Raw genomic sequence first — 22,908 nt, forward strand, 5'->3', positions numbered from 1 at the left:
TTACCTCATAGTGAAAGTATATAAATGCAGCAGAACAGTGCAAGATGTGTTTGCAGAGTGATAGTCCGTACTAACACAAACCCAAACTCTCCATATATGTTGCCTTCCTCTCATCCCTTGTCTACTAATTCTTTACAACAGCGCGAAGATTCCTTTTCCCACTCCAAAATACCGACCTGCGGCTCGTGTCAAATCACCTCGAGCGTCTACTATAACGATGATCGACCTACCACTTCGGACAGGGTATTCGACTACTCCAAACAACGGTAGCGATCGAGATATGCAACCAACCGAAGCCCAGCTAGTTCCAAAACGCGCGTCCCTCCTCGGCGTACCCCTTGACAGCAGAAAATTGATCTACGATTACCTTCTCGTTGTCCCAGAATTGGATGGTGGTAGACGGCTGCTGAAGAACAATTCGGTGACCCACTTCAACATCCTCCATGTTTGCAGGAAGCTTAGGGATGAAGCGTGGCACCACTTCACGCACAGCAATCAATGGATTCATATAATATATCGAAAATCGGCAAATGGCGACCACCTTCTCGACCTGCAGAACCTTCCACACCTATCGCTATCCGCGTTCCCCGTTGACAGAACCCGAGATCTGGTCAAGTCAGCAGCACTATCAATGCGACTCGTTCGCCAGGAGACGAAAGATACGGCATCTGAGCGAATCGTTGGCTACAACCAGGGCATCTTCATCTTCACGAAGCCAGTATACTTCTGGTTCATCTACAACCTTGTCGCGAAGCTGGAGCGCAGCATCTTCACCCTAAGCATCAAACTGAGCCCAGCGAGACAGAGATCCTACCATGGACTGACTGAGAACATGCTCATGCCTCTGGCAGTGCTCCAAAACACAGCAAAAGTGGTGTTCCCAGACATGATGGGCATCAAATTCTTCCAGCACCTCGCCGCCACCATGAAGAGTTTCAACATCTTCAAAGACACGTCCGCCGCCATTCCTAACCCAAACAAACGCCTCGAGGAGATTCAAGAATACATGATAGCACCGAAAGAGGAAGGCAATAATCTACACAAGCAAGGTCTGAACCTAGCAGCCGCCACCTTCTACCAACTCGGCTTAGATGCCGCTCACCAAGCCGTCTACCTCACGCAAGACGCAGGTCTATCACCCTATAATCCCCGCCTAAACTCGATCATGGCCATCAACAGCGACATCTGCAATAACTTCACCATGATCACGAACCATCTCAACAACGAGCATCGATATCGCAATGGCGACTTCAAGCACTTCGTCCTTGGCACCCTCGAAGAGGCCTTCGGCGTGAATAACTATGTACTCGATTGGCCTGGCGCCTCCCAGGAGCAGCGAAGGAAGGCTCATCTGCGACGGGGCGTCGCAGCCAAACACCTAGCCGAGTACTACTCTATCAGACGAAATCTCCTCTTCGCACGGTCGCACACGACTCCCAATCGAAATAGGCATGCGAAGAATATCCCGCTTTTGCTTATGCAGGCGCGAAATGACTTCTCCCTTGCGATGGAGCTCGCAGAGGATCCAGCTAGTCGTGCCATGGCAAAGCAGCGGTATGATGATATCCGGAGAGACTACGACCTCAATGAGAACGTGCCACCGGTTCAGACGATTGATGTTCCGGGGTATGGTGTTTGGCGGGGAGACCCACTTAGTGTGATCAATTGGACCGCGAGACGTATGCAGCCGTTGGTTGGGATGACGAAGCGAGATTTACGAGTTATGACTGTGGATGAGATCAAGGAGATGAAGGAGGATCTGGGCATTTCTGGAGATAGAAGTGATGGGTTGATGAGGTTGTTGAAGGCAAGATATGCAAAGGCAGGTATAGAGCACCTGCCTGTTGAGGATCTAGATTGAGCCGCACCTTAAGACATCTGGGCAAGGCGGTACGAGGAAACCTCCCAAGATTTCGTGGAGACCAAAAATCGCAACCGCGAAGACAATTCATTGCTTGTGCATTTAGATTGTATCACGTCCCAAAGCACGCAGATCTTGTTTTTGAGCCATCTAGTCAGCAAGCAAAGTCAATTCTGCCACCATGATTCTGTGCTGTGGAAACGATACATAGTATTATACCAAGCGGCTTTCAATTACCAACTCAATTCACGCCCACACAACCTTAGCTTTCCACGTATCCAAGCCGCCATCTACTCCCCCTCGCTACATCCTCTCTACCTTCCCACAACCCACCACCCCAACCACCCATCCGCTCCTACCCCTGCTTCGGCTTCATCTTAACCGCACTCGCCTTCGCCGCCAACGGAGGCGGCCTTCGACTCACAGTCCCAGTGGGCGTACCCTCCGGCGCCGGCATCGCCTCCCTCTTACTACCCGCATTCGCCGCCGCGGAAATCTGAGCCGCCATCTGCCCACCCACAGCCCCATTAGTGCCATCATTCTTCTTGAAACACGGATACGCCTTATACACGAAGCGGCCATCCCAGTCCATCAGGGCATCGCCTGGAATGAGGAATGCGTCCTTCGGGTTGATGTCCTGGCAGGTGTCTTGGGCGTGGAGCCAGCATTCGGTGTTCGGCTCGTAGATCTGTGTGTGGGGGTTTGTTAGTGATTTGTGCAGGTGAGGTGGAGTGTGGAGTTGGAGGGATGGGGGGAGATAGAGAGAATAACGGGGGCAAGATGAACTACCTACCTTGAAACTACTGCCTTTGTCGCCCCAGATGTTGGGGTCCCTGATTTTGATGCATTTTTGTTTGTCGAAGGGGTCGTCCCAGCATGTGCCGTGGAGGTCTGGGTCGGCGCAGTATCGGATGCCTGTTGTGGGATCTGCGGCTAGGGTTAAGGGGATGGTGGAGGCGAGGAGGAGGAGAAGGGGAAGTTTGGAGGGCATGTCGTATGCGGTGTGGTTTACACTCTGTGGTTTTGGAGGGTCAGAGGAATGGATGAGGATGGTGAGACACAGTGAGAAGGCAGTGGAAGGTAAAGGAGGTGTTAGCTAAGTGCACATGGCGATTGGACAAAGAAGCGCGTGGCCACTGTGCGCGTCGTCTGTACTCTTGGATTGTCATTGTCTTGATCTGTGAGCTTGAGAACAATATCTTGAGAACAATATCTGCGACAGAAAGCTGTCTCAAGCAGTATACCATAAGGTCGTGACCGCAACCGGGCTTGATAAAGTTCTCAAGCGGCATAGCAGATACAGTATCTCGGGTCGGAATGAAGCTCGGGGCTCCCCTTTTTTGAGACCGGCCATCGAATGCCAGTGTCGCGCTGATAGTGCCTGTAACAGAATGGTCAGCACACCAATCGCGGAAGAGCGGGCTTCTCGATGTCGGTAAAGCGTTCGCCTGCTAGGTCAAATTATCAATTGATGGTTGTACACTAGGGTAGCACAATATATCTCTCCAAATGCTTCGGTATCGCGCTTCTCAGATTCTTGCTCTCCAACCACTTCCCGCTAAACAATCGGTCGGCATATCGATATGCACCATCGCACAATATCGTAACGACCGTCTTGCCGGGTCCCATCTTCTCGGCGACTTCCTTGGCGGCCACCACGTTGAGTGCAGAGCTAGCACCAAGGTATAGCCCCTCCTCGTCGAGACAGCGATATACCATTTCTATGCTCTTTTCATCTGCAATGTTCAAGCTTCCGTCCAACTCATTTACTTCGTTCTGCAGATTGTCGGTCACCCGTCCTTGCCCGATACCCTCCGTTATGCTGCCACCTTCGCGCTCTTTTAATTTGCCGCCGGACTGGATATAACTGTGCAATACACTGCCAGGTGGATCGGCCAAAAAGCATTTCACTTGGCCATTCGACACATCTTTCAGGTATCTCGTAACGCCAGCTAACGTGCCTCCCGTCCCAGTGGCGCAGGTAAAGGCATCAATCTTGCCATGCGTCTGATTCCATATTTCTGGCCCGGTTGTCTCAATATGCGCCCTTCGATTCGCAACGTTGTCGAATTGATTCGTCCATACTGCGCCATGTTCGGGGTCCTCCTTCAATAACCGTTCTGCATGCCTCTTTGCCTGCCAGTTGTAATTCTCTGGATTCTCCCACGCCACAGCTGGCACGGGATATACTTCGGCACCTAGTAACCGCAGTAGATCGACTTTTCCTTGGGATTGTGTGTTTGGCATGTAAATGACGAGTCTATAGCCGCGACTCCGGCAGACGTGGGCCAGACCAATGCCGGTATTTCCTGCTGTTCCTTCGACCACTGTGCCACCAGACTTCAGTAAGCCACGGTCCTCCGCATCCTTCACAACGAACAGTGCCGCCCTATCTTTTACGCTTCCACCGGGATTCTGGAACTCGGCTTTCCCCAGGACGTTGCAGCCGGTCTCCTTGGACAATCGTTGTAGCTTGATTAAAGGTGTGTTGCCGATAGCTGGGCATTGTCAGTACTTCTCCGGCCGTAACTATGCCCTCCTGTCTTACCTCCTGTCAGGGAATTAACTGTGCCTTGCGCTTGAGACACATTGATCCCATATTGATTGACTTGTTCCGCCGCTGGAGCAGCATAGCTTACAGTCGCTTGTCGGGCGGCTTGAGTGGTGAAGCGTCGGAGCGATGAGCGGGCTACGTTCGCCATGGTTTGGTGTCTAGAATATGCTTCAAATTCGTCTGCTTCTGTGTCCTTCCTATGGAAGTAAGCTGTCTCAACGTCCGTAATAGAACAATGGTATGGAAGCCCACAGCTCGAAAAATTGTGCAAACAAGGCAAATTTCGTAGCACGTCATCAATCACAGCAGGGGTCCCGAGGTCGTTCCTTCCGGATCGGCATCGATACTCCAACCGTCCCTGCCTCGCCTGCTGTCGTTATACACTAATGATACATCCTTCTGAAAGCTACGGTCGCTGAGATTCACTGGAGGAAGCTGCTGTTCACTCATGATAACTATCGATGATCTCCGATTGTGCAGACTGTAATGATGGCTCAGACATGTCAAGGACAATCAGGAGCTCAGAATCAGGCGCCCATCGTGTTATGTATCAGTTCTCCTCTAACACTCGTGAACGGAGGTAGGTATGGCACCGGTCATCCCTTACGCTCTTCTGAGGACGTGCCATGGTGCCCCAGATGAAGCGTCAGCAGCTGCGGCTGTCAAGGGATTTCGCGCCATTCATTATACCAGATAAGAATGTTCGCAGCAACACCGACCTCTGCACAACATGTCGCACCATAGATTTCAAAAGGGCATACAGCCTAAGGTCTTCACAGATCCCAATGCACGGAAAGCCGATCTTTGCGTTTTCGGGGTTCAACCCAAGCATGCTCCAAGCGCATTGTCCAGCCTGCAGGACCTTTGCCTCCATGGCCTATCCATCAGGCGCCGATACTGAAATGAACAACCATAACAACGTGCAGTGGCACTTACGGGCCTTTCATGCTACAGCATTGTATTCAGTCCCTTCTTCTCCAATGCACAACGTGTCGATCTTTGTGTCTCTTGTCTCGCAACCGGACGCATCACAGGATCAGACCCCGAACTTCCAGCAGGCCAAACTTTCGGATAGCTTGGATTCGACGCTATGCGAAGCATCCTGGAGGCGTGGTCTCCTCCTCCCCCATAGACTGATATCCACCCGGAATTCCAACTTTGGAACACAGTGCCATAGCATCAGGATTGGCGCAGAGATCGACTACAAGCGAACGAAAGAAATGCTTGCTGCCTGCTCTGGCAGCCACATGGAATGCAAGAACTACAATCTTGGTCAATTCCCGTGCGGGACGGAATTGATAGACTGTGCGACCAGAAAGCTAGTAAGCATTGAACCCGGCATGGCATATCTCGCCCTGAGCTATGTTTGGGGCATACCAGCAATCACGAATATATCACTGGAAGCTCGATCTCGAGAAGGAGGGTCATGCTTGCCAGCCAAAATGCCCCAAACCATCGAGGATGCTATGCTAGTCGTGCAAAGGCTAGGTTTTTCCTACCTCTGGGTCGATCGATACTGTATCGACCAGCACAACAACGCGGACAAGAACCGTCAGATCAATCAAATGGCTAGCATATATTCACATGCAATAGCGACAGTTTGTGCCACTAGTGGTGACTCGAACGCAGGCATATACGGAGTCTCTAGACGTAGACCTAGCCAGCATTTTTTCGAGCATCAAGAGCAAACGATTATCAGGTGCCCATGGCCCGAAGCTCACATCCGAGAACACCTTGCGGCCTCGAGATGGATAACCCGGGGTTGGACGTACCAGGAGCCATTGCTTTCCAGGACATGTTTGTTCTTCACGGCTGAAGGCGTCATTCAAGTTTGCCATAATCGGACTTTCGGAGAGTCGCTGTACATGCAATCGTCTTTCACCAACCGGACTGTCGCCTTGAATGCCTCCCTTTTTGACGCCAGAATCGCCCTCGTCGCATCAACCCCGCACCATAACAGATACCCTTCCTTCATCCAAGAGGTCCAAGCATTCCAAAGAAGACACTTTAGCTATGATGCTGATGCGCTTGATGCGTTCAGAGGTATTCTATCTACCATCAACATGCAGTCATACTGGGGTGTCCCAATTCTCAAGATGGAAATTGGTCATATGAGTGAACATGCAGAGTCTCTCGATCGCAATACTGGTTTCCTCTATGGTCTGCTCTGGCATACCGTGAGAGCTTTGACACAGCCCGATGGGGTCCGCCGCGTATACCAGAGGAACGAATTCCCTTCTTGGTCGTGGATTGGCTGTAGGGGCGCGTTGGCGAACTTTCTTCACCACGGAGGTGACAGAAAATCGTCCAGACTACGTTCTTGCTACCTGTCATTCAAGCCACGCAGGGCCCTCTGTCGGGCGCGGTTGGCCATCATTGATTCCGAAGGGCAATCTATGACGATCGATAACCTATTGATATACAGCGGAATGCAGTCAACAGTTACTAATAATGGAGTCGCGATTCCTGGCCCAAAAATTGCACCAGAACGGTCAAAGTTTATTGTCATAACGTCGGTCACCGCGAAGTGGTCGCTGAAGAATGGCTACACCCGGAAGCCGTGCAGTACTGGCCAGCTCAGAAAGGCCCACTATGCTGGCGTCCTCCTCGAACATATCACGGATCTAAATATTCAGGCGAACAGTCCACAAAGCAAGCCGGAAGAAATAGCGCGCATCGCATTGGACAATGGCATAGATCCGTGCTCTACAAACGAGCATACCGACCAAGATACTACAAGCATGCGCGCTGGTATAGCAATCCTGCTACTCATCTCGACGATGTCACCAGGACCTGGGCGATCAGAAGTTTGCTATACGTATTGGCTGGCTGTACGACCACTTCCGGACGGTACCTATCAGCGACACGGAATGATAGAATGCTACTTTCGACTTCAGGGTCGCAAATTCTACGGGTATCAGCCTCCAGAAGAGTCGCTGAGCACTATGCGAATTGGCTAGCGACAGCAACGACACTTTGATTGCGAGTGGCACCCAGCTGTCCATTTCGAGCATATACAGCTCATAACGCAGATACCATTATCTCCGAGGCAACCTCTACAGTCCATCAAGACATATTTTATCACTTGAAGACCCGCTATGCCACACGATAACCACTACTCCGCTTCCCGCCCACACGGTCAAGCCATAGGAGACCGCATGATTCATCGGCCAATCCTCGACAACACCACTCATGTCAGTCAAACCTGCAACACGACAAACCGGCGTCTTCCTCTGTATAATGATATTAACCGTCTGACCAGCCTGCCACCCAGCTTCCCAAGTCCACCAGCATATTACCATAATGCGTCGTATGATGCCATAAGTCAATATAATCATACATACTCCTCACGCCAAGCATAGCGAAGCATAGCCCGATGCGTCTTTCGCCATGCGTATGTACAATGTTAGAAATGGTACTCATCAGTCACAAACAGATACTCGTGTTCGCCTTCCGAGACTTCCTCGATAGTCACCGGAGCGAGTTGAGGGTCACTCGTGGGAGCTGGCGCGGTCCCGTTCAGCGGAGATGGCGTCGAGTACCACTTCCAATGACGGAGGGAGAGGAACTCAGCGGTCAACTCATCGTCGAAGCAGACAGGATGGAGCCATGAGAAGGATATGACGGCGAATTTGGCGACCTGGTATCGGGCGTGTGCTGGTGGTATCTGACATGTTACGTTGGTGGTGGTTAGAGTTTGCAGCGGATCGCATGAAGTTGTCAAAGTCTCGTGCTTGCAGCAGCAGATTTGCAGTATACGACCCTGTGAGGAGACACTAAGGGCGAAGCCAATGTGGAGGCTAGGACGTTGGTGTTGGGGTTCGGTCCAGTGGTGGCGGATCAAGGAGGCTAGGATGTCGATATTTGTGATTCATCATCGGTTACTAGCTTTCCACGAGTTCTACGGGCAAGAAGAGTGTCGAATTAGGGGTTCAAGGAAAGTACTTACTTACAGCATCCACCGGCCAAAGGCTCCTGCCGATGCGAGATCCCTAGCGCGGTCTTGCTACCGGCGTTCGAAGCGAAATGCTCTTCATGATACCATAGGCAAGCGCGATGCTTGATTCTCGCATTAAGTGCTTACTACATCTAGACACGGGATTCACAGAGATGAGTGGTACACTGCGCACCAGAGGATCTTCGTAGCGTCCGGGTCTTGCGCACTTGCTTCGCGTGGTCCCCTTCGGATTCTTTGGGTGTATCAGACAATATTCCAGGGGATTTCTCTCAGTGAGGGATGGATAACGTCTGCTTCGCAGGGTAACGCATCACAAGATGTCTGAAATTAAAAGCAGTATAAATTTGCCTCTTGTGATCAAGCTTACGCTGGGGAATGAGGCGCCGCAGCTGAAAGCTGTACTTGCATATTCGTATCAACAGTGAGTACTCTATCAATCGTAAGTGGGGTATCATAACAATAATAGCGTTTTCGCTCGCTCAAAACGCAGAAATCCAAAGCCAAACAATTGATGTTTCCGTCTCAGTCGTCATCATGAGACCTTCTCGTGCTGCGTACTCACCCGTTGTAGCGTAGTAAGGAAGTTCTCCAGCTCCTTCCTGCTCAGCCTGTTCGTTCCCCTCTTGCTCTCCCCAGGTCTTCGTCCTCCATGAACAATTCTGTCAAACCAGACACTATCCAGAAGCAAGTAGTAAACACCAGCCATAACGCAGAATACTCCAAAACTGTAGAGCCATATCCGAACCACGGCAACGATGCTGGTACGTTCGCCACCAACGAACCAGCCGCAAATGCAGAACAGCGTCGCCAACGCATCGACAAGCAGGATCGCCCCACAAAGCTGCCATGATGGCCGCGAGGACCAGAACGGACCATTGGCACGCGTAATGAAGATGAGCCAATTCTCACTCAGGGTGATTTGCAGAAAGAGTACGGCATCCCGGTTGCCGAAATTCTGAACAAGGCCGTTGTCATCACTATTGACGAGCAGCGTCGTGAGCGCTATCCACGTGCCTGCGGCCAAAATGCACCCGAGGATAACAGACATAGCCCAGAGTTTGGGAAGATTCCATTTGACAGGAGTAGGACTGTAGGGTGCATTATCGTAAGCGATTGCCAACGTAGCAATATCTGCGAAAATGGCAATGAAGACGGTCAACTGTAGGTTGAGAGACTGATTTTGTATGGCAATCCACAAGCCGAGGAAGATCTCGAGGTGTAGAGACAGTGCGATGCGATAGACAATATAGGCGTACATCCTGTGGAAGATCTGGCGCGAGGTCTTGATCGCGTCTATGATCGCACTAAGACCAGAAGCCAGAAACACTATATCTGCTGCTGAGCAGGCAGCATCACTGGCACCCTCAACTGCTATGCCGGTATCTGCACGTTTCAGCGATGGTGCATCGTTGACGCCGTCGCCTGTCATTGCGACAAGATAACCTCGTTTCTGTAAAATCTCTACCACGTTATATTTGTGCTGTGGGAAGACTTCGGCGAATCCGTCTGCAGCTTCGACAAAATCATAGACTTCGCTGCCAGGTAGCTCTCCGCCACCTGCGAGACCAAGTCGCTCAGCGTCGAAGATGTTGGTGCCTAGACCGAGCTGGCGAGATGTTTCGCGGGCAATGCCGACTGCGTCGCCAGTGAGCATTTTTATACTGAGACCGAGCTGTTTGGCTTCACGGACCGTCTTTGCGGTGTCATGTCGAGGTGGATCGTGACAAGGCAGAATTCCGAGAAGCTCCCACGTCCCATTTCTCTGACGTGCAACGCCTAGTGAGCGAAAACCTCTGGTGGCAAATTCAGCCACCTTGTTCTTGTAAGCAGACTCAATATCCACAGGCAGGGAAGCTTGTTCCTCGACTAGCTTGAGTACGAAGAGAGGAGCACCCTTGACACAAGTCATAGTCTCGCCTTCGGGAGTCTCGACCGTAGCGCTGACCTTCTTTGAAACAGGATCAAATGGCCAGAACTTAGTGCATTTGTGCTTGGTGAGGGTGGCCTTTGCTCGCGGGTAGAAGCGGAGGGCTTTGAGACAGGCCTTGTCGATCGCATCCATGCCTTTGGACTTTCTCGACGCAGCCAGACAGGCAGTTAGCATCAGCTCGTCTGGCTCAATACCAGTGACACAGTACGGTTCGTGTAAGGAGAGCTTGTTCTTGGTAAGAGTGCCAGTCTTGTCTGAGCAAAGGATCTCGACTCCAGCCAGGGACTCAATGGCCGAAAGCTTCTGGACAATGGCACGCTTCTTCGCTAGATATGCCGCTCCAACAGCCATTGTGGTTGTAACGACAGCTGGTAGGCCGACAGGCACACCAATGACGGTAATGGCGAGGACGAATTTGAGAATGGTGACAATGTCGTTGCTCCGATAATAACTAGAGATGAAGACGACTAGCAGGGTGAAAACAACACCAGCGAGTAGCACGCGACCGATCCCGTTAAGAACGTCGGTGAAATGCCCGCTGCCACTCTGGGCTTGGTTGACCAATGCAGCAGCGCGACCAACAAAAGAGTGATCGCCTGTAGCGGTAACAATCATCAAGCTCCTTCCACGCTTGACAGCCGAAGAAGCATAGCAAGTATCTCCTTTGAACTTGTCGATGGCAAGTGACTCGCCAGTGATAGACGATTGGTCGACCTGGAGAAGCGTTTTCTCAGTAATGATTCGACCATCAGCAGCAATGATGGTGCCTTCCTCGAGCTGCAAAATGTCGCCAGGTACGACCATAGGGGCTTCGATCTCGATCAGCCTTCCCTCGCGTAGCACAACAGCCTTTAGTGCCAAAGTCTTTTTGAGCTCTTCCACAATTGACCCCGCCTGGAATTCTTGGACAAACCCGACCACAGCATTTAGAAGCAACAATGCGCAAATAACGCCAAAGTCGACAAACTGCTTGAGACCGGCAGCCAAAACTGCAGCAGCGGCCATGACGAATTGTATCGGCCCAACGAAGAACATCAGGAACTTGAGGAGTAGGTTCTCTTTCGCCTCTTTCATCTGATTGAGGCCAAATTTTTTCCTTCGCTGGTTGATCTCGGGTTCTGACAAACCGAACTTGCTGTCTGTCTGTAGTAGCTCTTCTGGGACGCTTGTGACCCCCAGAGGATCTACTTCTTCCTCTATCTCATCGTCGGGCTCTGCTGATTCCAGCTCTTCAATCAAGGCATCCAGGTCATCTTCATCAGAAGCATAATCTTGAATTTCTTCTTGCTTCTCAATATCGATAGCATGAATGGCCTCGACCGGATGTCGCTTCTCGTCGAAGAAGCTGATCTCTCGCTTTCGGATGCGGGCTGCCGTGTTGCTGGGTGCTGATCCAGCTGTGCTGACGTCGGAGGGTATGGCCATCGTGGGCAGTAGCTTTGAGGCTGGAGGTTATTGCTGCGTATCTTGGAGGACGCCGGCCATGTAGGAACCCTGATGTTCTGGTGGTTGAGGCAATGCAATATATTGAGTGAAGGAGAGCGCCGTAACAAGATGCGGGCGTACTCCGCGATGGCCTATTGCTGGGATCTAAGTATTCTCGTACTGCTCGTGAAATGTGCTGTATCGAATGCCAATAAGCATGATGTTGGTGCGAAAGTATGCTGAACAGAACAGCGATATGGTAAGCGGATGTGATGGTGAAAATGAGGAGTGGTGTGCACTGAGAAAGCATGAGCGACTGTCCGCGACTGGCAGGAACAAGGGTGTCGCCAGAAGAATAGGCAATGGCGAGTCGATCATTTCCTGTTGCGGTGCCCGCCTGAGACTTGGCGAACGCGTGGAAAGAAGCCATGCGCTCGGAACGGCCTGGAATGGTAGGCGCCAAGCACCAGTCCGGGCTGTGCTTGCGCATGAGTAACAGACAGAGGCATGGCGTACTCCCCGGATACGAAAGCGAAGTCCTACAGGCGTCTCGTAGGTTTACGGACTGGTCTCAATATATTAATGTATATTTCTGTGGTGATCGCTCCTCATAGCACACTGGCGTGCCCCAGGAAGTAGCCAAGCGGCCAGCTTGATATTCTGCATGGAGGCTGTTTCGTGGAAGCACGTTGCAGGGCCAAGCAAGCTATCCGCTGTACGCTGGATTGGCGTCTTCTTGTCGAGCTTGAAGCGAAACATCATATTCGGATATTCATTAAAAAGCTGCAACTGATGCTGCTGTGGCGCCTTCAGCCATAGGACTACAATATATCGTATCCAGCCTTGACACAGAATATGCTACCACGTATGATGAGAAGCAACTCAACTCTCCTGGTGACACTTCCGCGTAGCTAATTGGCGCTCCGTGCGACAATCAAGCACACGACTTGGAGCAAGCAGATGCTGAACGAGTCGATCTCGGCGGACCAGCCAACTGCCGATACGCACGACGTGGACGCCGGGCGTGCGCCTCGAGCGTAAAAGGTGCACCGAATTCGGGAAGGGAGTAGGCATGAGGAAAAGAAACCAATACTGTCCCTTCAAGACGCCTTCAGAAGCTGAAAGGCTCGACGTCTCGCTAGCCTGAATCGAGCGTCCTTGTATCCCTCGGTCAAACTATGACGGTAAACAAGCAACCTGACAGCTACTTTACCAAGGGTGGACCCCAGACATTTTGCTAGTTCATCCCAGAGTCGGGCGTACACGATTGTCAATGACTTCTGACGGGATCCTCCCTCATGTCTGGTGCCCTCTCAGAGTGATATGGTCAAGTGAGCATTCCTCCCGAACGATGTGGCGAGCGCCTCTTGCCGTGTGGTAGCGGGTTTCAAGGCCCGTCTGTTGCCCGTCGAACAATAGCAGCGAGCTCGAATAGACACGATGAGTTATGTTCACCACTTGTCACTTAGCGAACTGGTAAACACCAGCATGGAGTACTTAACGTCCAGATCTGACCAGCTTGATACTACTCTACTCAACTGAACGCCCAAGTCTCTCCACGTTGAACGCCAGCCTTCACGACCGTCTACGCTCCCTACAAATTCATCGAACAAAACTCATCCTAGTTAGACCATCTGTCAATATCTCGACCATGCGTCCAGGAGCACCCCTTCTATTCCTCGCCACGGTTCTGAGCACCGGCGTCCTCTCCGCACCAACAATCGAACCAGCACAACTGAGATGGTGCAACGAGAAAGATCAACGCTTCGACCTCACCGGCAAATGCATCGATGAGAAGATGGGGTTCGATACGTGTTATCTGATCCCAGACTCTAATGCAAAGGGTGATAGAGGCAGTGAAGTTTTTGTATGTCTTATGCTGATGCATTCTCCAACTGTGCCCTCATTCATTCATCCGGAGGGTGCCATACCCGACGACCAGCTTAGTTCACCTGCTCATCGCTAACACTTTATGCCTCGCAGATCCTTGGTCTTGCAGACTCACAGTACGGTTCGATCAAATGTCAGGTATTCGAGGGCTGGGACTGCAGCAACGGGCGATGGGTTGCTCTGCCGTTCACTGAGTCGCAGCTGTTCGACCAGTCAGAGGAGTCGGGTTTGATCTGGAGATCATATATGTGCTGGGATACCACGCAATGAGCAGAATGAGAGATGGTGTCATGTGGCAGACATGAATAATGGCCTGCCTGAATACGGGCTGCAGCAATTCAAGTCCTGGAAGGCAGAGCACACGTCGTCCAGTTCTGGGGCGTACCTCCGACACAGCAGATAGATAAGTCGGCAACCACTTGAATAGTATGATTTAATTCACTCGAAAGCACCATAAGTCCCACTTGGTGTGAACATTCCTTTGTGCAGGGCGACCTCGTGAAGGATACGGCGCCGAGAGACGTTCATCCCATAACCATAGTACGCACAAACAAATGCCTCGTTCCACATCCCAGGAGCACGCCAGCATATGAGTTCGGTCGCCTAGATGTTCCGGCCCGAGAGCGGCATCAAAAGGTGCCTTAGGCGTAAAGTGATAAAGGGGTACACATGAACTCTGGCTGGAAGCGTACACGTTTTGCACTTGGTGTTGGGTCATCGATAATCTGTACAGCAGTAGTGGTGTTCATAAGGTTGTATCTCTTTGGCCCGATCTTGCGAGCCGAACGATCCCGGCCTCGGCCCGCAAAATTACTACTTCGGGCCAACCACGCCTCCTTGCGCTGTCTCGATTCTGAAGCATTCTGAGCACAATCTCACGTCAACTTCTTCTCAGGGCTTACTCAGGGCACACAAAAATGAAGCCAAACTCTCAAAAGCAAAAAATTGAGAGGAGTGGGATTCGAACCCCTAGGTAAGGTTAGCAGGCAATAAGACGACAGCGATAGGTGAATACGAACACGCAGGAGATTCCTATGAGAATACTCGTCTACTGGTGTAGATGAAGGGGTCGAGCCCGCTTGAGTCACACGCCTAAATTCGGCGTCAGCGAGGTTCTAATAGAGCCAGGTGTTATAGAGCTTACCATAACCACTCGGCCATCCTCCCGTACTGGGCATCTCGATGTTTGAATCTCGAGGTTCATTTTGGCACTAAATTTGTGCTCCAACGTACAAGAAAGAAGCGCAAAAATCCGTCTCGAAAGCGTGGTTGTGTGAAGAAAATGACTCAAGAAATCATGGATTTGGTGAGGGGATGCGGAACAGGCAACACCCCGCGCCGGACTTTGCGAAAAGTGTGGTGAAGTAAGCAGTACGAAAGGGGTTTAGCGTTAGAGATGCCAAGGGGAGACCATGAAAAGGACACCGGTACCACCAGGGTGAGGCGAGCGGACAAGTGCCGCGATACTTCAGCAGGGGGAGCTCCGCCCGGCATTTCGACATGGCCGGAGGTACGTACAGGTAGTCGGTATCGAGGACTGGCGTGCTCCCCGATGGTGAGTTCAAGGTATGATGATTCCCAGGCAGACTCGCGAATCGACCGAGCCCGACCTTAAGATATGGATTGAAATCCTTCTGGTAATCGTTTTCCATTGGACACTGGCGTGTCCCGCAGTGTACATCTAAGCTACCTGTTCTCACTATCATGGTAAATAGCATGTCCATCAGAGCCATGACTCTGCTGCCTTGTCAAGGCAGCCAACCGCCCCCTCCTACCACCAAACTTGTCATCCCGGGACTCTAGTGCGGTGCCCGCCTCTTCCGCAGCTGGCGCGTCAGCAGGCTCTTCATCTACTACACCATTCTTTTCTCTCCGACCCTCCTCGTCATTTTGCGCCCGGGTGTCCTTTCGGCCCCACCCACCACCCCAACCAATCCACCCCTCCTCCCACGGTCCCCTAGCAGCCACGACCAAGAAGCTCGTCGCAACAGCAGCAACACCAAGACTCCCACTGCTCCTCCACCCACCATACCGCTCAAATATTTCATTCCCCGCAGCCGTACCAGTAATCTGACCCAAAAACGTACAGATCATGAACACAGTATTGACTCTATTCCTCGCATCCGGGGCCACGCCAGCAATCGCAGTTCGATTCGCAATATTCGTGATTTGCAGTCCTGCATCGAGGCCGAATGCCTGAATTATCGGTCCGGCAAGCGTGATCGTGCCGGTGTATGTGCCAATGCAACACCCAATAAGGTTGATCAGCTCACCGATCGCAACGCTATAGAGCGGAACTTTCAGTGGCTGTATCAGATACTTTGCGTAGAACGGCCCGAGCAAGATCCCCGCGACTCCGATGAGCCCAAAGAGACCAATGGGAGTAGGTGGTAATCTGTACGCAGGCCCACTGAGGAGGAAAGTAAGGGTTGTCCAGAAACAAGTGAAGCTTACACTCGTGCAGAACGAAACCAGCCCTGCTTGAACCAGAACGGCGTGTTCAAACGCTATCTGGATGATACTCCATAAGAGTCGTGGGTAAGCCTTGCAGAATGCTTTCAGTCGGTTACCGGGCGGCAGTGGATTCGTCGATGGATAAGCGGGCATGAAGAGGTACAGCGCCACGAAGATGATGTACTGCAAGGCAAGAGCGATCCAGTAGATGTTGCGCCAGTAGGTGTACTGTGCTACCACGCCGGAGAGGATCCGTGCGATCACGATACCGAGGAGGTTGCCAGACACGACAATCGACAAGGCCAGCGGACGTCTGTTCGGTGGTGCCAGTTCGCCGACTAACGGGAGCATGATTTGAGGCGTGACTGTTGTGATCGCGGTTATGAAACTTATGCCTAGGAAGACGCTGAAGCTTTTGGTGATGCAGAGCCCGATCCTAAACATGTCAGTACGCAAAGTCAGCAACGATTCAAGAAGATGCGTACCATAAAGTAGCCGTGAAAAAGATCAGGATCAGCGTGTAAGGTCTTCGTGGAAACAGATCGCCGAGAGGGCAGATGAAGAGTAGTCCTACAGCATAACCAGACTGCATGAGAGTTGGTATCCTCGACACTTCGATGTACGATACACCGAAGTCCTCCGCGAGGACGTTCAAAATGGCAATGCTATAGTACAGGTTGGCCACCGTGAAGGCGCCGGCAAAGCCGAAGAGGACATTTTGGAAGAGCGAGAACTTTGGAGGGCTGTTCGGGTCGTAGCGACACCATGGTGGTGTCCAGAAGATCTGTCCTAGAAGGTTTCGTCTTGCGCTTCTGGAGTTGTCTGTGGTTTTCTCGTCGATGGCATCTCGTGTTACCTCGGAAGATTGGCGGCGTTCAGGGGCCGGACTGGGCTTATTGGCGGTGTGACCCCGGTGGTTGCCACTGTTGACATCGCGCTCATCTGACATGTTCTGATGGCAGCGAGCAGATGAATACTGCGGGAAGCGATGTCGAACGACATCTCGATCACGATGTAAGCATCATTGGGTCCAGTGCCAGTAGTGATCGGACTTGGGAAGCATCCGTTGAGATTTGCGTCGCTCCGGAGTGGAGACCTCGGGTGAGCTTGGTAAAGCTTCAATGCCGAGGCCGACGGGTGAATCGCCGGACCAACATCTCTGCTCGAGTCTGATCACCCTCGTACCGGAAACCACGTTGTCGCTCAAGCACAGTTTGGGGAGATCGAACGTACACGAACGGCAGAAATGGATGTCCGGTACGAGATCACCATGATGACTCGTCCAGCTAAAGTCCACACCAGGAGCATGAGAGCTCATGAACAGCAAGAACTCGGATCAGTGCAATCAGCGTAAGACTGTTAACGTGAATCAAGCTTTATACAGAGCCGATGGACCTCAACCTGGAAGAGCAGGAAAAGACGATTTCATTCGTGTCAAGCCTCCAAATTTGAATATTTGTACTGACACCTTCTTGTATTCTGCACCTCCTGGATGGTCGTCAAGGCTTGCGCAGCTTCCGCGAGCTATCTATTGACTCTACCTGTGTTCAAGAATGATCCTTCACCAGCCAGCTCCCACGCCACGCATGTCTGACTAGCGCGTCAGGACTCCCATCACGAACAGAACCAGAGTGTTCTTGACCGGTTCCGAATGCATTGATCGGCAAAATCAACACATCGTGAAACAAGGTAGGTTCAGTCACGTTGCTGAGATCTCGGTATTGCAGGTCAGCTCGAAAATGCTTGCGGAGGTACTCCAGGATGACTGCTGTCCAAACGACAGGTCCAGTCGTCGACATGACAATTTGGTTGTCACTCAAATCGAGGTTGCTCAGGTCCGTTCCTTGCTTGTCGGCCAGATCGAGCAAAGCATAGGCCGCTCGCTCGGTAGCAGTCCACAACACCTCGTGGTCTGGCACGGCCATGATAGTCCACTGACAGAGCTGCACAGAATGAACTGTTTTCGGCCATCGTTCATCCCAGTCGAGTTGATCGTACTCTATGCCGATCACTAGTCTAGCCCCAGACTTGAACTCGTGTGGGATCCAAGTTGAGATTGGTTTCAGCGCTGTGACGTCTATGTCGCTATACACCCCTCCATAGCTTGCGAGAAGAAGATAGCGCAGGATGTCGGCTCTCAAGACAAAAGGTATTGAGGCATCGAGTACATGCTGGAGATGAGGGCGAGTCTTGAGATACTGATCTAGTTGTGAAGATACCCCAGCTTGGTCGACCAATATGAGCTCATGGTCAGGATTGACAGTCGACCATGATTCTCTGGCTGCTTTGAGGTCTCCCGGTGGTCCTCTGGGGTCTAGAAAGACTTGCCAGATAAGTTGTGGTATTACTGGTATGGTTGGTCGTCTCAGAAGGCTGTTTAGGGCATCATGACAGTATATGATGAGTACAAGTAGACAGAGAAAGAAAGCAAATGCCAGCTTTCCGCTGCGTTTAATCATTGTACTCTTGAGTGCGACGATACGAAGTCATGAATCGGTCCAAGTTGGGTGAAGTTGAGCTGCTCGAGACCTCCTTGCGCGTTTGATTTAAACCCCTTGATTCCAGCCAGGGAGATATCACGCAGACCGCTGTTCGACACGCATATTTGAGTCCACAGACAAACGGCCACCAATCTACAGAAAAGCACAGTTTGTGCGGAACACTTAACGAAGATAGTAGAGCTGGGTAACGTGATCAAGTATGATTCTGACATGAAAAGCGTACCGCTCATACCCAGCCGTATAATGTCCAAAACGCAAGTGTTGAATGCGCCCTTCAGCCTTAGTCTATTGGATTTGGACACCATTCACACATGACCTGCATATCCTCAGCACAATAACACAAGAAAATAAACGCTCCTCAGTCCCGGATAGCCTAGACACCATACAGAACACCATGCTTTTAGTGCTTAGCAGTAACAGTCTCGCCTGTCAATTTCTCAACAGCTTCCTTGGCAATATCACCAAGGGCAACCTATTCACGGGTCAGCAAATGCTTTATCTCAAAAACCTGGGTCGCCTTACCATGCACACGGTCTGCCAGACACCAAGGCAGATGCGAGGAGTTACGCCTCGGTACAGACCCATAAGACCGTTCTGACCATAGATGTACTTGAACGTCTTCCCAACGGTCAAGTTCTTCGGTCTGTTCGGGTCGTCCTTCTTGCTCTGCATCTCCACTCGAATGACTTCGATTGGCTGATTCCACGCAGACAGACCACCACCCAGGGCGGATGCGAGCACTCTTTCGATGGCGCTCAATCTCTCTCCATGTTCTTTATGGGTGACTTTTCTGATTCCTTGTTCGGCCAATCTCGACAGTCCAAACCTCGAACCCCAGTTGGTGACCTGTCTAATGGCAACAGCGTTCACGCCCTTGTTGATACCTCTTATGCCTTCCTGCTTGTAGATATTCGCAAATGTCACCCAGGTAGACGGTGGTTTTACACCTTGTGCGGCCAATTTGTGCTGTGTAATCTCTACAGTCTTCATGCATGTGCAAAAGCCCATAGTCGCGTATGCCTGAGCCAAACCACCAACCATACCACCCGCGATACCTGACGTGAAAGTTCCTGCTCCGAAGGTTTTGGCACGGTACTCGGCTTCGGAGGCCACAAACAGCAGGACTGCGCCTTTCGTCGAGGCTTCGATCCAGGCCCATGGAATGAGACCCTGGTAATCTATAAACATTGTCAGATCCGTAGCTGCGAGAGGGAGGGTTTTATCTGTGACTTACATCCTAGGGCACCTCCACGTCCCCATATCCGTGACATAGCACCGGCGAATCCGTCAGACCTATTTGCAGCCATAGTAGTCTTGATGACTTCTAGGGGCTGCCCGAGGGTTGTGACTTCGAACAAGTTCAGACCGGCACCAAGGAGCAAGTTGCTGAACTTGACCGGCTTCTTTTCGAGTGTGGCAGGCACGGGTGCGGCCACCGGAACACCTTGGTTGGTTGCTGACATCGCTGTAATGTCTGAGTGCTGTCTGCCCTGACCAAGGGAAGTGTGCGGCTTCGTTGCCTGTGTGTTTATCTCTGGCTAATAGGGGCTCGTGATTGCTGCTGAGGCAGTCCCTGGCTTGCTCAAGATAAGAGAAACCTCTACGCTGGCGGAGGGCTGATGAAGGGGCTGCTTGATTGAAGAGAGGAGAGCTGTGCGTTGGCAAGAAATAAAGCGCGACGACAAACAACAAGAATCTGCACGAACAGTGGGATGCTGACCTGCTGTATACAAATTCGGTAAGAACGATCACCACAGGAAGTTGTCGGCAAGGCAAGCGCAGCTCAGCCAAGGTCCCATGTGCTTGGAACTTTTTGGTGAGATTCGACCTCCCCAAGCAGTTAATTTTGGCTCGCCGAACCACACCGGAGCCTGAAAGCCTTGCAGACATGCGAGCTGCGGCGCCTAACATTCCTTGTGGCATAGCTTAGCGTGCCGGGAGGGCCCCTGAACTCCGTCTCAACGAAGTCCATCGTGTTTAGGGCTGACGCTATCAGCATCATCTGGTACAAGTACGGAATCCGAAACTCAAAATTTGCTTTTACGAAGTACGAAAAAGGTATTCACACAAGACTCGTAGGTCTTTGGGACGTCGTATTAGCATGTCAAGTACGCTCGCTAAAATGCAAATCCCTACAACCTGTGGCTCTTCCATAGCCAAAGCCAGCCGCGACCCGAACCCTAGAAATCATAGCTTACAAGAGACCTGAGACGGACTGTACATGCAATGTGCGTTGCCTCATCTCGTTCCGCAGACTGTGTCATCCATCTCTTTACAAAGAAGCACCGACAAGCTTGGCATAGGCATCAGTGCTGAAGGACTTGGGTCGCTCAATTGGTGCACCCAGAGCACGGTCGATGATGAGTTGTGGTAGAACACCGAGAGCTCGGGAGACACCGAAGAGAACGGTGTAGTAGTTAGCTTCGGTCAGGCCGTAGTATTGGAGGAGGACACCGGAGTGCTGAGAAATGTTAGTCTTTGGCAATTCAGAATGTAGATTGACTTACAGCATCAACATTGGGGTATGGGTTCTTGGTCTTTCCGTGTTCAGTCAAGACACCTGGGGCAATCTTGTAGACTTGCGAGACAAGCTTGAACATGGGGTCCTCTGGTAGTTTTCGAAGACCAAATTCTCGCTGAGACATGTATCGAGGATCAGTCTTTCGGAGCACAGCATGGCCGTAACCTGGAACGACACGGCCACCGTTCAGGGTCTCCCAAAGGTAGTCCTTGATCTTCTGGTCGCTCAAGTCGTCACCAATCGCAGACTTCATCTTCGTAAGCCAGTTGAGAACTTCCTGGTTGGCCCTAGTAGTTCGTTAGTAAAGCACGATAACTCGACTGTTGGTACTCACAATCCGTGCAGTGGACCAGCAAGACCGTTCAGACCAGCAGCAAGGGACAGCATAGGAGAGCTGAGAGCAGAGCCGACCAAGTGAGTGGTGTGGGCAGAGACGTTGCCGCCCTCGTGGTCAGAGTGGATGGTCATGTACAGACGCATCAGCTCCACAAAGTCCTTGTTGTCGGCGAAGCCCAACCCTTTGGCCAAGTTGTAGGAGAAATCCTTATCTTTCTCGATCGCGGCAACCTTGCCATCCTTGTACACATTTCGGTAGATCTTGGAAGCAATGGTTGGCAGCTTGGCGATCAAGTTCATCGAGTCCTCAAAGGTGTATCCCCAGTACTCTTTCTTGTTGACACCCTTAGCATATGCCTTGGCGAATTCGGAAGTGTGCTCAAGAGCATTGACAGCGATAGAGAATTGCGCCATGGGGTGAAGATCGTTCGGGCATCGGTCGATGAGCTCCTCAACGAACTTTGGCAGCTCTGATCGGGCAGCCCAGTCGGCAGAAAGGTCTCGGACTTGCTGTTCCGATGGAACTTCACCAGTCAAAAGAAGCCAGAATAGACCTTCAGGGAGAGGCTCCTCTCCACCAGGTGCCTTGGGTAGGAGTTCCTGGCATTCTGGAATAGTCTTCCCTCTGAATCTGATGCCCTCCTCGGAGTCAAGGACAGAGCCTTCCCAAACCAGAGACTTGATGCCTCGAGCACCACCGTAGACCTGGTCAAGGGTGACCTCGCCAATGACCTTGCTGCCATAGTCTTTCCTCAGCTTCTTGACCTTCTCAAGCTCTCCTGGCAGCTTGTCTGCGAAAGTGTCTTTCAGGGACTGTATGCGAGTCAGGGAGAAGTCTTGTGCGACATTGACTCTACCATACCTTTGAGCTGGCGCATCGTACACCAGAATAAGCGGCTTGTTGCACGATTGGTCGGGAGAGTGCTCCCGATGATCGAAGCAGAGAGCTTCCAAGTCTCAGTGAAGAGGCCATCATAGAATATTACACTGTTCAGCTAGGTCAACAAAAAAGTGATGCAGAAGCAGAAGCTCGGTTTGAAATGTAGAGATGATAATCTGATGGACTAAAGGAGAATGTATTGCTAGTCTTTTTCTTGAAAGTCAGAGCTTCAATTCTGGGAAGCCGCAGGTGGAGTACTGTCCATGCGAACTTACTGAACCCGACGTCAATTTTGGCGGAGGTCCAAGAGTGAGCTCCGCGGCGTCGCTGCCCGTAATCACATTGAACACTAAGCTCAACTGGTGCTAGCCTGTTCTGAGATCTGACTCGTAACTGCCGCCGCAATCTGCGCTGGTTGCACGCAGTTTTAGCCGATCAAAGTTCTTCACCACCACCACACTGCATCCTTCTCCTCACCTTCCATCTTCACGATTCATCCTACCCATCACGAATCCGACACTCAACGCACTCCTCATACTTGTGTAATCCATCATAGTCATCTCGTATATCTACGCGACGAACAAAGAATCGTTGCGGT

The 22,908-nt window shown here is 51.5% G+C and overlaps 8 protein-coding genes across 8 annotated transcripts; 1 reads left to right on the forward strand and 7 right to left on the reverse strand.

Moving 5' to 3' along the window:
• Window positions 1–217: 217 nt before the first annotated feature.
• PMZ80_006276 (uncharacterized protein) lies at window positions 218–1,861 on the forward strand (the record flags this gene model as incomplete). The annotated part of the gene is made up of 1 exon (XM_064874689.1): window positions 218–1,861. The coding sequence occupies one exon, from the start codon at window positions 218–220 to the stop codon at window positions 1,859–1,861; it is 1,644 nt and encodes a 547-aa protein (XP_064729089.1).
• Window positions 1,862–2,216: 355 nt separating this feature from the next.
• On the reverse strand, window positions 2,217–2,852 carry PMZ80_006277 (uncharacterized protein; the record flags this gene model as incomplete). Its single annotated transcript, XM_064874690.1, has 2 exons — window positions 2,217–2,549; window positions 2,655–2,852. The coding sequence occupies 2 exons, from the start codon at window positions 2,850–2,852 to the stop codon at window positions 2,217–2,219; spliced, it is 531 nt and encodes a 176-aa protein (XP_064729090.1).
• Window positions 2,853–3,343: 491 nt separating this feature from the next.
• Window positions 3,344–4,563, reverse strand: PMZ80_006278 (uncharacterized protein; the record flags this gene model as incomplete). The annotated part of the gene is made up of 2 exons (XM_064874691.1): window positions 3,344–4,359; window positions 4,410–4,563. 2 exons carry the CDS (start codon window positions 4,561–4,563, stop codon window positions 3,344–3,346), a joined length of 1,170 nt encoding a protein of 389 aa, XP_064729091.1.
• Window positions 4,564–7,821: 3,258 nt separating this feature from the next.
• On the reverse strand, window positions 7,822–11,728 carry PMA1 (plasma membrane H+-ATPase; the record flags this gene model as incomplete). Its single annotated transcript, XM_064874692.1, has 2 exons — window positions 7,822–8,082; window positions 8,936–11,728. The coding sequence occupies 2 exons, from the start codon at window positions 11,726–11,728 to the stop codon at window positions 7,822–7,824; spliced, it is 3,054 nt and encodes a 1,017-aa protein (XP_064729092.1).
• Window positions 11,729–15,304: 3,576 nt separating this feature from the next.
• PMZ80_006280 (uncharacterized protein) lies at window positions 15,305–17,021 on the reverse strand (the record flags this gene model as incomplete). The annotated part of the gene is made up of 2 exons (XM_064874693.1): window positions 15,305–16,508; window positions 16,558–17,021. 2 exons carry the CDS (start codon window positions 17,019–17,021, stop codon window positions 15,305–15,307), a joined length of 1,668 nt encoding a protein of 555 aa, XP_064729093.1.
• A 598-nt stretch (window positions 17,022–17,619) lies between these two features.
• PMZ80_006281 (uncharacterized protein) lies at window positions 17,620–18,531 on the reverse strand (the record flags this gene model as incomplete). Its single annotated transcript, XM_064874694.1, has 1 exon — window positions 17,620–18,531. The coding sequence occupies one exon, from the start codon at window positions 18,529–18,531 to the stop codon at window positions 17,620–17,622; it is 912 nt and encodes a 303-aa protein (XP_064729094.1).
• A 442-nt stretch (window positions 18,532–18,973) lies between these two features.
• YHM2 (Mitochondrial DNA replication protein yhm2) lies at window positions 18,974–20,036 on the reverse strand (the record flags this gene model as incomplete). The annotated part of the gene is made up of 3 exons (XM_064874695.1): window positions 18,974–19,045; window positions 19,096–19,751; window positions 19,808–20,036. 3 exons carry the CDS (start codon window positions 20,034–20,036, stop codon window positions 18,974–18,976), a joined length of 957 nt encoding a protein of 318 aa, XP_064729095.1.
• An 809-nt stretch (window positions 20,037–20,845) lies between these two features.
• Window positions 20,846–22,403, reverse strand: CIT1 (citrate (Si)-synthase; the record flags this gene model as incomplete). The annotated part of the gene is made up of 4 exons (XM_064874696.1): window positions 20,846–21,034; window positions 21,081–21,381; window positions 21,429–22,243; window positions 22,293–22,403. 4 exons carry the CDS (start codon window positions 22,401–22,403, stop codon window positions 20,846–20,848), a joined length of 1,416 nt encoding a protein of 471 aa, XP_064729096.1.
• Window positions 22,404–22,908: the final 505 nt, after the last annotated feature.

Source organism: Knufia obscura (genome assembly GCF_036327395.1).
Source record: "Knufia obscura strain CCFEE 5817 isolate CBS 148926 chromosome Unknown scaffold_7, whole genome shotgun sequence".
Lineage (NCBI taxonomy): Eukaryota > Fungi > Ascomycota > Eurotiomycetes > Chaetothyriales > Trichomeriaceae > Knufia > Knufia obscura.